General features: G+C 63.6%; 1 protein-coding gene across 1 annotated transcript; it reads right to left on the reverse strand.

Moving 5' to 3' along the window:
• Positions 1-923: 923 nt before the first annotated feature.
• On the reverse strand, positions 924-11,991 carry KLF16 (KLF transcription factor 16). Its single transcript, XM_070374323.1, has 2 exons — positions 11,217-11,991; positions 924-3,200 (listed from the first exon to the last, which is right to left on the reverse strand). The coding sequence occupies exons 1-2, from the start codon at positions 11,671-11,673 to the stop codon at positions 2,899-2,901; spliced, it is 759 nt and encodes a 252-aa protein (XP_070230424.1). The 5' UTR covers positions 11,674-11,991; the 3' UTR covers positions 924-2,898.
• Between the last annotated feature and the right edge of the window lie 2,807 nt (positions 11,992-14,798).

The raw sequence follows: 14,798 nt of genomic DNA on the forward strand, positions 1-14,798 counted from the left end.
AAGGGGGCTCTGAGCTTGCGGACCTAGCATTCCAGGAACCCTGCAGCAAAGGAGCAGAGAAGTCTGCCAGAGCTGGAGTGGGACAGGGGTCCGGGGAGGGACATCTGCGAGCTTTCGGGCCATATTCCAGTAAGAGAGCAAGGAGGGAGGGGGTTCCAGAGGGTAAGACGAGGGCCACGTGTCTAGATTGGAGCGACCTTGGCGGCCCCAAGGGCAGGACCCTGGGGAGGGGAATTAACGGTGTCGGTATTGCAATGCCGTGGGCGACCACCAGATGGCGGGGCTGCCACCTTCTCGAGGGCGGGAAGTAGCAAAACCCTTGGGAAGTGTCTGCGCTGCGTGTCACCACAGCCCCACTGTCCTTCCGGGCTCTAGAGATGGCTGTAATCTGGGGTGCACTTTTCCTAAGAAGGGGATCAGAACTCTCACCAATTTCCCAACGCTCCTTCCTCTCCCTTCCATTTGGGAGCCGGCATACAGCAGGCATACAATACAGGAGCGGCCAGACGACTGGACACAGGAGTGCTGCGGGGTACACTCGGGAGGAGCCCTGTAGAGCAGTGTAGAGAAGTGCGGGATCCCCGCGCCCGCGGCGCCGGAGAGGGGCGGGCAGCAGACGCCCCCGGACGCCATGTCACCGCGCCTCAGTTGCCGGGTAACGAAGCGGGAAGGCGGGCCGGGGGCTCAGATGCCCGAGGTGTGGGTGCCTCTGGTCTGCAGCGCGAGCTGAAGAGGGCAGCCCCCTCCTCCGGCTTTAGGGCTAAGGGGCGTTGCCAAGACCGCCTGCAGGTCCGCGGATTCACCAGCCCACTGGCTCAGTTCCCGCAAGAGGAGGCTGAGGACCCACATTGGCAAGCGGGACAGAGTCCCAGGAGGCCCACCACCTTGAACCGGCGAAAAGAAAAACCACACAGTCTCCGGAATCGGGTTTAAAAAAGACTTGTTTAATTAAATACCAGGATGAGGCCAGGCAGGACAGGGGGGAGGGAGTCACCCGAAAGCAAAGTCCCTTGGGGCCCTCCCCCTCCACCCACCTCGAGAGGCCACAGTTAAATGGCTGGAACCAGGTCCAGGTGAACACCGGTCCCTTCAGGCCCCCGGACACTGGGGAGGGGCGGAGGGGCAAGTTCTCAGCTCCCTGGGTCCTCAGACCACAGTCCACCTCCTGTGGACAAGCACCGGCCAGCGCTGGGACAATATGGGGAGGGGCATCCAGACGGACACAAAGGGAAACAAGGTTAGGCCCGCCCCACCCCTCCCCACTTCCCTCCCCACCCCGGGTTAGGGCTAAGGCATCTCACCACGGCGCAGCCCCCTCCCCGGGACCCCAGGCGCTGCCCCTGGATCCTGCCAGGGCCGGATTGGGTCCACACTAGTGCCGTCCAAACGCCCCAGCCCCCTACTGGGAGACAGGAAGTTTCTGGAACAGGTTGGGAGGGTGCCACAGATCTGCAGCCAAAGGCTATGCAATAGGCCTTTTCACGGTAAGGGACAGGGAGCCTGGGTCCCTTCCCATTCCAAGGCCGGGGTCTTCAGTCTCTGTCCAAAATGAAATCCAACCTCAGCCACAGTGGGAGAACCCCAGGAGGGGATGTGGCATTTATCCCTCCCCTACCCTAAATTCAGACCACGAAGATCCTCCCCCCACACCCACAACCCCTGAGGACAACAGACCACCCACAGGGGCCCAGATCAAGGAAGGGATTGGAGCCTGAAAAAATATTCTACCCGGTCCAAAAAAAATCGAGCTATACTTCCCGCCCCCGTGGGTGGGGCCTCAACCGCGGGTCCAGGGGCCACCCTGCTGCCACCACGAGGGCAGGATGGAGCCAGGGCCCAGGGCCTCTTCGCCCCCATCCGCAGTGCTGGGAAGGGGTCCATTTGGCCCAAAGGCTGTTCTGGTCCAAATAGGAGGGACTGATTGTCACATGATACTGCTCAAGGCCAGTGTCGGGGACTCTTCCCCTGCAGGAGGGAGGCCGGCGATGGCACCAGCTTCTCCCAGTCTCTCACTCACACAATCGCACACCCACCCAGCGAGGGGCAGTGCAGCCCCAACTCCAGCAGACAGAGGACAATAAATAAGCCTGCATTTACTCATATCCCGTGATATCCACCCCCAAGTGAGTCTAATTGCTCTTTGGAAGAACCCCCATTTCTCTCCCTCCCTATCCCAAGTCTCAGAAACAAATCAGGACCCCTTGTAGAGACCCTACCACTTCCCCCACCCCCACCCCGCCCCGGCGGCTGGGGAGCTGAGGGGCCCCTCCCTCGGCAGTGGGCCAGTGTGGACACCTGAGATTGAGTACCCGAATGGGGCGGCCAGGCCGCACCCTGTTTCCCTGAACATCTCCAATGGCTTTCGATGGGGTGAAGGGCTCCCGGGGCGGGGTATGGGGGGACAAGAGGCAGCCCACGCGGTAACCCCTAGTTCACCTATGGCTCTGCACACTTCATCCCAACCTGGAGAGAGGGGCCTGGGGGCCAGGTCTGAACGCTGGTTAGGGGGTGCCTTTCCTGGGGCACCTCCCCCCAAGGCCCACATGCCACCCAAAGCAGGGAGGTGGTGAGGGAGAAGGGATGCCTTCTGGCTCCCCACCTAGGGTCCCTGTTCAACAGCTGGGAAGAGAGTTAACATCATGGCTATGTACAGACACGGGGCCATGCTCCTCCCGGAGAGCAACCTCCAAGGCCCAGATGACCCCGGTCCAGTCTCAGGCCCCCTCCTGGTTTTCTCGAGGGGGCAGGGGCAACTCGGGGGGGCCCTCAGGGGGACACTGGAAGGGGCTGGTCTGGCAGTCAATCCGAGCCCCACCAGGGCCCGGGACAGCAGGCGGGTTGCTGGTGCTCCATGCCCAGGCCCAGCGGGGGTGCACTCAGGGCGGCTGGAACAGGGCTCTACAGGCCGACTGGGGCCGGGCTGGGCACTGGGCTGGGCGCAGGGCTGCCCGCCAGGCTGCAAGGCAGCGAGTCGCTGGGCGAGGTGCTGCGGGTGCCCTGGCGCCGGAGAAGTTCCGGGCGGAAGCCGGGGTGGCGACGCGCGTGCTTGGTCAGGTGGTCGCTGCGGGTGAAGCGCTTGGAGCAGAGCGGGCAGGGGAAGCGCTTCTCGCCGGTGTGCGTCCGGTGGTGGCGGGCCAGCTCGTCAGAGCGTGCGAACTTCTTGTCGCATCCCGGCCAGTCGCAAGCAAAGGGGCGCTCACCTGCGTGGAAAACAGACAGTGGTCAGTGTGTGGGGAGAGAGAAGGCCGTTCCATCAGATCTCAAAGGGTGCTGGTCATTTGTCTCATCCCCACTTCCCCCGCAAAACTCGTTCGAGAGGCTGAATTCTGGGTGTGAATTTAAAACGTGTAAATGTATGAATAAAATGACCCCAACTCATTTCCCGAACACTGTGAATATCCCCTAGTCTATTTCTTAAGACTAATGGTAATTACTAGCTTTTCCAGGTGGCGCCAGTGAAAGAATCTGCCTGCCAATGCAGAAGACAGTTCGATCCCTGGGTCAGGAAGATTCCCCTTGGAGGACACGGCAACCCACTCCAGTATTCCTGCCTGAAGAATCCCATGGACAGAGGAGCCTGGTGGGCTACAGTCCATGGGTTCCCAAAGAGTCTGAGCACAATGGTAATTACAGACTGGGAGCAGCTGCCACGAGTTGAAAGTAAAACCTACAGAGACCTGGTTCTCCCAGGCCTGTCCGCCTACCCCTACCCCTAAGACAGCGTCACCTCGGTGACATGTGTCTCCCAATGTACTTGCCACACACGTGACCGCTCCGATCTTAAGGCAACAGTTCCTGCTGTCCCCGCCCCCGCGAAACTCCCTTCTACCTTTCCTGTGGGGCATTCCGAGGGCTCCCAGGTGCTGGCGATCCCAGCTAAGCCCCTTCCTCTGGGAAATGACCACCAGGGGCGCAGGTGCCTGGCATCATCTGGGCGGTTTCCCGTGCCTGACGCCACCACTGACCCTTGTGGCCCTCTACGAGCAGAGGAACATATGAAGGGACACCCCCAACCCCCCGCCGCGCTAGCAGGGTGGAAAGGGTCAGAAGGCGCGGCGGGGATTGCCCCTGGGTTCGGGCGCGGGAAGGGGCGGAGCCCGAGGCAGCCCAGGACTTGTCCCGCCCCCGCAGAGCAGAAGGCTAGGGGAGGGGCGGGCCGCCACCGGCAACTTCCTTCGCAGACCCCTCCCACCGCCAGGCCGGCCTCGCCCATCCTGCCCCGGCGGCCGCCGCCATCCCCGCCCGCCTGTCCCCACCCGCCCATCCCACGGGGGTCTCCGCCCTACGACAGTGCCGCCCGATCCCCTCTCAACCGCGTATCGTCAGCGTGTCCCCAGCCGACTCGGGGGGACCCCCGCCACGCCCGTCCTAGGGGCGGTGAGCTTCCCAGAGTTTGCACGCTCCGGGACCCAGCGCGGGGTACCTGGGACCCTGGAACCCCCCAGACGTTGTGTGCCCAATGCGGTGGGGTTTTGCGGGGTATGTTGGGGAGAACAGATGCGGATATGTGGGCAGGGTCTCCCCTCGCGGCATAGAATGGAACCCAGAAGAGGAAGGGGGGACGCCAGCTGGGGGACAAAAGAGGGGAAGCCACAGTGGGGTTAGGGTAGGTTACACACTGGGAGGCCCACACCAGGCCCCGGGGACTTTGGTGACCCAGGCTGACCCTGCACACGCCCACTGGGAGGAGGTAGCGAGGGAGACAGACTTGAAAGGGTCTCCTCTGCCAGGGATCAGAGAAGAGACCTGACGGGGCTCTTCTCTGATCCCTGGCAGAGATGACCAGGAACCAGCGGCAGGGGCCATGGGACAGAGCCGCAGCCGTGAGGGAGTGGGGGAGGGCTGGAATCTCAGGGTGACCCAGTGACATCTCCGCTCTGGAAGCAAGGCCTGCCTAGGGAGAAAGGCTAGGAGGGAGGAACCGCAGAGGGGCACCAGTAGACTTCAGAGAGGCTCCTACTATCACCCGCGGCCCTGGAGGCCCAGTAAAACCTCCCCTCCCACATCGTTCCTCCTGGCCAGACTCGGGACACCCCCAGCACAGCACGAAAGGGTCCTAGTAGAAACTCCCCCCAGAAGATTTCTTGTGGGATACCTGTCGGTTATGCTTGCAGCTGGGGGAGGGCAGGCCCCAGGAAGCTGCGAACCCAGAAGTGCTGGCGCCACCTCCCTGGGGGAGGAGAGTTACGGGCCACAACCGTGCTGCTGGAGGGAGAGCAACTGTCCCCAAGACCACAGGTGGCCCCAAATCCCCGAGGCTGTCCCTCACCACCATTCGCCTCCCCTGGAACAATCCAGAAGGCAAAGTCCACAGCAGCTGGGGAAGGGGTCCGGGCGGGGACCTCCTCAACGGAATCACGAAGCTCAAAACAGCGCGGGAAAGGACCCCCCACCCTACTTGGAACCGACAGGTTCCGAGCGCCGAAGTCTGGGGGAGGGGGCGGTAGGGGCGGGGCTGCTGGCTTCCAGGCAGACAGTGGCGGGGGCGGAGGCGGGACGCCCCTCCGTGGGGCATGCGGCCCTGTCGCCATCTTGCAAGGCGCAGGCGGGGAGGAGCGGAGGGGCTGGGGGGGGCAGGTGGTGCCGGTGGCGGGGGAAAGGGCCCTCCCGCTCGGGTTGGCTCACTTCCCCATTTAGGGCAACGGGGCTGGTCCCGCCTCCCACCCTTCTCTCCCTCCCTCCGCCCCGCAGCTCTCCTTCACCACCACCGGCAGGTTGCAAGAGCGGTGCCGGGGCCCGTAGGGGCTGAACGCACGCAGCCGCCGGGAACACAGCTGCCGCACGTATCTCGGCGGCCGCAAGGACAGCCGCAGGCCCAGCCGGCCCTGCTCACGTGGTGCCGCTCCCGCCGGGGCCTGGGGTCGCCCCGCCGGCTGGACGGCTGCCAGCCCCGCCCCACGCCGGGTGGCCCGGGAGTGCGGAGCACGTGCACACGTGGGTGGCCGTCCCGGAGCGCAGGCTTCCCGCCCCCACAACGTTAGGCGAATGCCTGCAGGATGCCATGTCCTGTCACCCTCTCAGTCCACTGGCGGGGGTGGAAAGGGAGGTGGGGGGTGGGCGTGCTGTAATATTCGGAGGCTCAGAGCCTGGCTGCACCTGGCCTGCCGCCTGTCTCCAGAGTCTACCTGGGCGCTGGAGAAGGATGCGGTGGGTGGGGCTGCGGTGGACTTGACCCTCTGACTTGGGCTGGGCTTTGGGGTGAACTCAGGACAGCCAGAAAATGAAGGCCAGGAGGTCCGGGCGACCGTGCGCCAGGCCTGGCTCAGCCTGCTCCGCCTTTGAAGAGGGCGTGGGGTGGGGCCGGGAAGCCAGTGCCCCACCTCCCCAGGCTGGAGGCCAAGGGTCCGACAGCTAGCCTTCTCCGTGACCTCCGGAGGTCATCTCTAATCTAAGGAGGGGAAGGTGCAGCCCACAGCCAACCGTTGCACAAATGCCCACCTGCCAGGTGGACTGCACCGGGGGCAGGGCTCAGGTAAGGCAGCATCCCAGGACAGCTGGAGAAAGCTGGGGCTGCAGCAGGTGGCAGGGTGGGGGGCCGGAAGCAGGGAAGCTTCCCGAAGGAGATGGGGCTGAACAGGCCACAAAGAACCCAAAGGGCAGTATAGAGATGCAGCCAAAAGAATGGAAAATTGATGGTGAAGTCTGGAGACCCGGGCCCAGGGCCCCTGTGTGCTGGCCATCCTGAAGGCTTTACAAGGACCAGCAGGCATGAGGATCCACTCTGTGATCTTAAATACCTGCCAGATGTTAGCCCCCTTCCCCCAAACCCAAGACTGCCCACCTCCCTCCCTCCCAGTCCCCAGTCCTCCTACAGGTTTTCCATTTCAATTGCTCTGCCTGTTGCACCAAAAGCTTATTAGGCAGAGATCTCCCAGGTTCTCACCTTCCCAGGTGGTACCTGGCAACAAATCCCATCAGAGCCCCCTTCAAACAAAATATCTCCAAACCTCCTTGTCTCCAGGCCCTAGCTGGCTTGGACTGGTGCGGCCCGTGTCGGAGCCGCCCACTCAGTGCTCTGCTCTTGGGCTCAGGGTCCAGGCTGAAGTCTTTACTGGAGCCTGGATGCTTCTCACACCCCTGATTCCTGCTGGAACCTCTGTCCCTTCCTCCATTGCATGTCTGCTCTACCCTTCAGAGCACACTCTCCTAGCATATCCCCTCCACTGTCTCCGTTCTCAGCTTTCCTATGCTGGAGCTCAGTCTCTCCTGGATGTGATCTCTGCCCCCAGCCAACCCTAAAGCTGAGGGCACAAGCCTGGCCCCCTGAGGGTGCATCATACACGTGCAGAGTCTACAGGGCCTGAGTAGACAGAATGACGCTGGAGTGGCTGGCTCCAGCAGCAGCTAACCAGCTGCCAAGTGTGCTGGTGCATCATCTGGTTTACCCCCCAACCCCCAGGTAGGAGCCACTCCACCCCCCACCCCAGCCCTGTTTAGTTAAAAGGTGGACCCCCTGCTGCCTCACACCCTTCCTCCCTCCCTGGGAACCCAGGCAGCCCCGGCTTTACCACATCCCCCACCCAGACTGGCGTCTTCAGCGTGGGGGCTGGTGGCCCTCTCAGTGCCTAGGGCTGAGGGGTCACGGCCCTCTCAGGCCCCAGAGCATGTGTGTTCCGAAGCCCTGCTGTTCTGGAAATAGGACTGGGCGAGGGTGGCTCCCTCCCTCTCTGGGAGGCCGGCTCCTCAGGCTGGTATCATATGCCCACTCCCGGGCCATCTGGGCCACCTTTATCAGGGAGCCTGGGTGGGGGGTGGTTATCGCCCCCACAATGTTGGGGCACCCTCTCCACCCCCAAAAAATGTTGGGGCACCCTTCCCCAGCCCCCAGCTGCTCACTGCACTACTGCAAGAGAAGGGGGCTAGATGGGGAGGCAGTCCTGGGCACTCACACCCCCCACCCCACCTCGGCATTGCCACACTCTGGCCCCCCAGATAACCAGTAGTCTTCTGAGCCCCACCTGGCCCTAGGGGCACTCATGGCTCTGCAAGGGGTAGAGGTGGGATCTGCCTCCATACATAGCCCCCATGCCCGCTGCTGCCTCAGTTTCCCCATCTGCCTCCCCTCCTGGGGGCCTGTTCAGCAAAAAATACCCCCACGTGCACCCCCACCCCCGCCCCCGGGTCAGCACACAGGGGTTCCCCTAGCCACTTCTTGTCCCCAGTGTCACGGGGCTTCTCTTGGCCTCCCACACCACAGCCCCCCTCCTCAACCCCTCTCCCGGACCCTAATCCCGTCCTCATAAACGGATTTTCCTCTGCAAAGCCGGCCTGCTTCCCCACCCACCCCCACCCTGCCCTGGGGATTAACCAGACTGCTCACCTGCTCGGCCCCCTCCCCACCTTCCACCAGAGCCTAGCCTCCCAGCCCACCCCCCAGGGCCCCTGCCTCCACCCCCTGCAGCCACGGTGCTGCCCTTCTCCTGAGACACGCCTTTCCAGGCTGCAATCAACCCACAGCATCCGCCAGAGAAGCTGCTTCCTCCAGGAAGGCTTCTCCATCACCACTGCTGTCACCGCCCCCTACAACGTTCCAGGGGTCCCGGGGGACAGGGATCGGGTCATCCCCGCAGTGCCTCTCTCACACACAATCAACATTCAGCTACTCTTTCTCAGGCGTAACCAGACAGGGGTCTCTACAGGAGAGATCCCGCAAGCCCCAGGGGACAGTGTGTGCTGTCTGAGGACATCTGTTATTGTCACAACTGAAGGTGCCCCAGGTGGGAGCCAGGGAGGCTGCTCAACACCCTACAGTGGCCAGGATGCCGGACAGAGAATGACCCGGTCTAAGAGTGAGCAGTGCCAAAGACTAACAGTCTCCCCCACTCCAGATCTGAGCTCCTTGTGGGGAGGGGCCTGAGCCCCCCAGGAAGTGCTGGGCATTGGGGGCTCTGAGGCAGGAAAACAGTGGTAGATGAGGGAGGTGGGGAGAGCAAGGAGTAGACTGCCAGCTCGCCTCCGCCCCCGCCCCACCTCCCTCCCTCTCCATCTCGGTATCCATGGCAACCACGTCAACATCTCCTGCAGCTTCCAAGTCTTTCCCTGCCCCACGCGGAAGCAGGGGAGCTCATTGTAGGCCAGTGACTGCAGGGCAGACCCAGGGGACTGGAAGCCAGCCATCCCCGCTCCCAGCTGCTGCCCTGCACCTGTGTGGCCCCAAGGAAGACCCCATCACCCCTCCACATCTCCCCACCCCAACCCTCTGTGCCAAATGGAGCAGAGATGATGATGGCTCCTGCTGGGCCTGCTTGCTCATCTGTAAAATGGGGCCAGACCAGGAAGGGAGTTCTCTCTACAGAGAGAAGAGCTGCTGTCAGGCAGTGATGGGTGGGACAGGACCCCCTCCCAAAGACCCTTGGGGCACAATGGCTCCTGCAGCAGACAGCCAGCATCTAATTAAGTCTGTTCATCAGATCTGTCCCCAGGCTTGCCCCTGGCAGTGGGCAACACCAGCCTATCATACAGACCTAAGACAGGTATGACTTCCCCACCCCTGGGGGCTGGAAAAGCCAAAAGGCCTTGATACAGAGAGTTTTGGTAAGGTAGAGTCTGGTGGTCCTGAGTGCCAGAAAGATGCTGCATTAGCCATCATTAAGCACGAAGGTACCCCAAAGCATCCAAAGCTGGAACCAAGGGAGCCTGGGTGCAGGACTTTGACTCTCAGTACCCAGGTGCCCCCCAGTGCCCAGCACAGTTATTATCAAGGGAGCAAGGAATGGAGGAATGGCTCCCTGCCCTCCCCCACCCATCACTGGAACACCCCGACTCGGTCTCCTGGGTCTCAGTTTCTCTTTAAAGCCAGGAATGGCAACACTGACATACACACAGGCACTGGACAATGAGTCCTTTCTCCTCCACGGGCGTAGGGGGCAGTCAACACTGCCTAGGGACTCACGGAGGTCCTTAAAACCCCAGCAAACCCTGGGGAAGTGTCCCTGGGGAGCCACAATGGGAGGTGGCCTGCCCCCCCACCCTTCACCAGACCTAGAGAGCAGGACAGAGTGCGGGGAAAAAAACCAAGGCACCAGGGGGTCTGAGCCGCTTTCAGGGGTCACACCATCCCTGTCTCTGCCACAATTCCAGGGCCAGCCCCACCTCGGCCCTCCACGTGTCCCTACAAGGGGAGCATGTCCACTGAACCATGTCCATGTGCCCTGACGTGACCCACGTAAGGACCCTCAGGAGAAGGCGTCAGAGAGCCCTTTATACAGACAAAAAACCCACCCAGAAGAGGAGGTCTTGTGCTAGAAAGTGGCAGAACCACCGAGTCCAAGCCCACGCCCACCCAGCTTCCCTGCCCTTCCCAACCGAAGGATCACCTCCAATGGTCAAACTCAGGCTGGTGACCACCATCCCCTGGCCCCCAGCCCAAGAAAAAATTCTCAGGGTTGAAGGTGGGACTTCATAGGGAGAACTGGAAGGAACCGCAAGAGGAAAAAGAGGGGGTGCCCGAGTGAAAGGGTGGCCAGAGCCCCCTGCCGCCGGGCTGGGCTGTGAGACGTGACAGTATCGCGGAGCCCTCCCCCGCCACCAAGCCTTCTCGGATCCCGGAGCAGGTGGGAGGAATCCAGTACGCTGGGAAACAGGGGGATAACATGACGCCCTCAGGGATCCCCCTCCTCCCGAGGCTCAAACCCTAACCCGCACTCCCAGCCCCGCCTTCCGCCTTACTAAAACACAGCAAAGGACAGAAAAAACGTGCCGGGCATCCCCCAACCTCGCCGAGCACCAGGCGCTCGGCCGCTCTCCGAGGTGAATCCTCGCGACCACCTCGGAGACAGCGCCACGGTGCCTGCTGCCTTTCTACAGATAAGGAAACCAAGGCAGGGGAGGAGACGAGAACCTCAGAACTGAGCGCTTCGACCACGTTGCCCACCGCCCCGATCCGAAACCAACGGAAAACAAAAGAGAAACCAGGCCGAAGGCGAAGGGGACTACCCAGGAGCCCCGATCCCGCCCGCGGATCCCGCAGCAACCGGCACCCGGCGAGCTCCTGCGGCGGCCTCCGCGCCCGCCATCCGCTCGCCACCCGACCGCGTGGCCGCCACGCCCCCCGCGCGCGCCCCACCCACCGAGGCCCCGCCCTCCCGGCCGGCGCGGCGGCTGCCCGGGCGCGCCCCCCTCCCCGCCCCCGACGCGCCACGCAGTTTCGGGGTCCCGGCGGGGGAGGGGGCGCGGGAGACCGCCCCCGCGCGGGTCCGGCTCGCGATCGGGCTCACCTGTGTGCGTCCGCAGGTGCGACTTGAGGTGGGAGGACTTGTAGTACGCCTTAGCGCAGCCCGGGAAGGGGCAGCGGTGGCTCTTGGCGGCGGCGGGCGCGGCGCCGGGGGCGCGGCCAGAGGACGGGGACGAGGCGGCCGAAGAAGAGGAGGCGGGCGAGGCGCCCCCCGGAGCGGCGCTGGGCCCACCGCGCAGGTCGGCCAGGATGCTGGCGGCCAGCAGGTGGGGTGCGGCGGCGGCGGCGCCGGGGCCTGGGCCTAGGACAGCGGGGGCCGGCGGCGGCGGCCCAGGGGGTCCAGGTGGGGCGGCCTCGCGGCGCGGCGCGCGCACATCCAGGCCGGTGGCTGGGCCCGCGCCCTCGGGGCCCGGCCGCCCGCGGTGCACCACGGCACCCGAGGAGATGGCCATGAGCACGTCGGCGGCGAAGTAATCCACGCACGCCACGGCTGCCGACATGCCAAGCAGGGGCGAGCGGCGCGGCCGAGCGGGCGGAGCGGAGGCAGGAGCGGCGCCCGTCCGGCCGGTGGCGGCTGCTCGAGTGCGGGAGGAGGAGGAGGAGGCCGGCGCGCGCCGCCGCCGCCGCCGCCCGCGCTCTGCCCGCCCCGCCCCGCCTGACGCGCCCTGACGCACCGGAGCCCGCGGGGGCGGCCGCGGCCCGCCCCGCCTGGAGGACGCCCCCTCGGGGCGCGCTGCCACGCCCCCCGCCCGGCGCGCCCTCTACCACCCTGCCCTCCGCGCGAGGCCTCCGGGGGCGGAGCCCGGGCCGAAGGAACCGCCCCCTGTCGCGCCCACTCTGGCCCCGCAGTACGCCCTCCTCCCTCCCCGAGCGCGCCTTCCCCACGCCGGGCAGCAGGCTGAGGAGCCAGCTCCCTCTGGCGCGTCTTTCCCTCAGTAGCTGCCTCCGGTCCGCCCCCAGAGTACCCCCTCCTCACGCCAGGAAACTCCGCCCGTCCCTGGTAGGGTCCCGCCTCCGGAGCGAGTCCCGCCCCATCCCGGCACGCCCCTCCTTCCTTGGGTGGGCCCGCCCCCTAGGGCGAGTCCTTCCCTGCTCGGCGCGCGCCCCGCCTCCTCGCGGGCTCGCCCACCGCGCGCTAAGGCGCGCGGCCGGCGGGGGCCCGCCCCTTCCCCGGACGCTTCCACCCGGTCCAGGGCGCGCCCCAGGTCGGGATGGGGGAGGGGTCCGCTCCCCACGTGGCCCGGTGGGGGTGCGGAAGCGGCCAGCCCCGCCCCCCGGCCACGTGCGCGACCCTTCCCCCTCTCCTCTTCCCCAACTTGTGGCCCTGCTGGACCGCGCGCCCTTGCGTTTCCTCGCCCTTTCTTATGGGGGACCCCATCGCCTTTCTCGTAGACCCGCAGCTAGACTGGGAAGGGAGGAACTCCTCTCCTGGCTGTGTCGAGCGAGCTTGCGCTCGTTTCTCTTTTTGCGCCCCATTTGGGAGTTAGGACGACCAGGGTCACAAAGGGCGGGCAGGGTTCGGGGTGCTTTGGGGAGAAAGAGTGGCCCAGCCTTGTCAGAATACGGGGGTCGGGAACTTCGCTCCCTGGCGCTGGCTTTCGGGCGCGAACAGGGAAAGTGGGGCCTCACCCCCGAGAACGTCCAGGCCAAATTGTTTAACTTCGTCGGTAACGCGGGAAAGCAGACGCCCGGGGTCCGCCTAACCCGCAGGTCTAAAGCAGCGGGCGGCGGAAGTGGGGCGATGGGGTGGTCCCCTCCATTGCAGCCACGCCCCCGCCCCTTCCTAGGCTGGCCACGGGACGATGCAGTGCCCGAAGCGACCTCCAGGGGGCCTTCCGTCACGGGTTCCAGTCTTCTCAGTGACCCACCCAGGTCTGGGTTTGGACAGCAGCCGGGGACTCGGGCCCGACCCCCATCCCAGGGCAGTATTCTCACACCCTCTCCATCTGCAGTACCCCCTCCCCCTCGCACCGTGGCTTATATAGCCTGGCTCAGACCCTTGTCCCCAGGCCTGTCGCTGTCCCTCGGGTCCATCTGGTTTAAGCCTGACCATCCTTGGTGGCACCTCCCTCTCTGGCAGGGAGAGGCCTGCTGGAGCTTTGACTAAAGGCTGCAGAGACACTCAGCCCCTTCCTCTAGCAGAGAAGCCCACTCAGGACAACCACTGTCCAGGTAAGCACCCGCTGGGCACTGGCGGTCAGCATTCCTGCTGGCCTGCGCCTCCCTTGCCTTTGAAATTCAAACAGGTGGACCACCTGGGCAGGCATTCACCCTCCCCTATCTCCACAGCCCTCCAGGGCCTCAGCACCCCAGCCCACAGGTGGTCCCCAGGCCCTGAGCCCAGCCTCTCCCAGGTCCAGGTAAGGCAGGAAGTGCTCTGCAGGCTGCCCCATGGGCCCCGGCTCACTCCAGCACTCACTCCAGCACGCGGGGAAGAAGCAGGGCAAGAAGGAGGCAGGGACCCTTTGTCAGTTCCTTCCAGTGATGTTTACCAGGCCCAGAGCAACATCACCCCCTGTGGCCTTGCCCTCCAGGGGCCCAGAGTCTAGGGCAAGGCAACTGGGACTCAAACCTGATGCGTGGAGGGGCTCGGGGAGTATCCCAGAGCTGGCTCCACTGGAGCCTGCTGTTCAAGGGGGCACCCAGAGGAAAGTGGGGCAGTAACGGAGGGGGGCCTTCTTCCCATGGGCAAGGCGGGGGGTGGACCATGTCAGAGCAGTGGTCAGCACTGGACAAGCCTCAAATGTGCATCCACTCCCAGGGAGAATCAGGGTCTTGGAGCTGTGGTTTTCATCTACCAGCCACTCTGCGGGCAGGAAGCCCCAGCGGGGCCCACTCTCAACCCGCAGTATTTGTATTCACACCCTGGGCCCAGGGGAATGTGAGAATGTGAGTGACCCGTGGAGCCTGATGACCGTGTGCTCACTTCTACCTTAAGTTCTGTCACTCCGTCCTCACTACTACCCTTCAAGAGTTGTTAGCCCCATTTCATAGATGAAGAAGTCAAGGCTGGGAGAGGATCCAGACGTGGCCTGGAGCGGCTGCCCACACGCAGAGCTAAGAGGCAGCGGAGCGTCTGTCCTGTCTGGGCAGACACAGAGTGCTCAGTCCTCTCTTTCTCCAGACCTCAGTTTACTGATCTATAAACGGGGGTCCATCTCCAGGCTTCCCTTCTGGGACCAAGGGGTTCACAGGGGTCTCTCACCAGACCGCGGGCCCCACAGAACCATGCTGCACAGGTGGCAGACAGAGGAAGTTACAGAAGCGGAGGAGAAGGCAACATACAGGGGCTCCCTGACAGGTCCAGGTCAGAATCAAGGCTGCGGTACAGATGTGTATCTGTGTGTATCTGTATGACATGCTGGAAGGGCCACAGCTGTTTTTTTTTAAACAGTGAAGTCTTTACTATTTTTTAAATTAGGGTACAGTTGCTTTACAATGTTGTGTTAGTTTCTGCTGTACAAGGAAGTGAATCAGCCATATGTATACACATATCCCCTCCCTCTTGGGTCTCTCTCCCACCCTGGCCTTTACTTTTTAATAGTACTTTCTCTATAGTTCAACTTTTTTATAATCCACGTGTATCACTTCCATTTTGTTTTTGTTTTGATTTTTGGCTGTACCC

The sequence above is a fragment of the Bos mutus genome, chromosome 7 (assembly GCF_027580195.1).
Source record: "Bos mutus isolate GX-2022 chromosome 7, NWIPB_WYAK_1.1, whole genome shotgun sequence".
NCBI classification, from domain to species: domain Eukaryota; kingdom Metazoa; phylum Chordata; class Mammalia; order Artiodactyla; family Bovidae; genus Bos; species Bos mutus.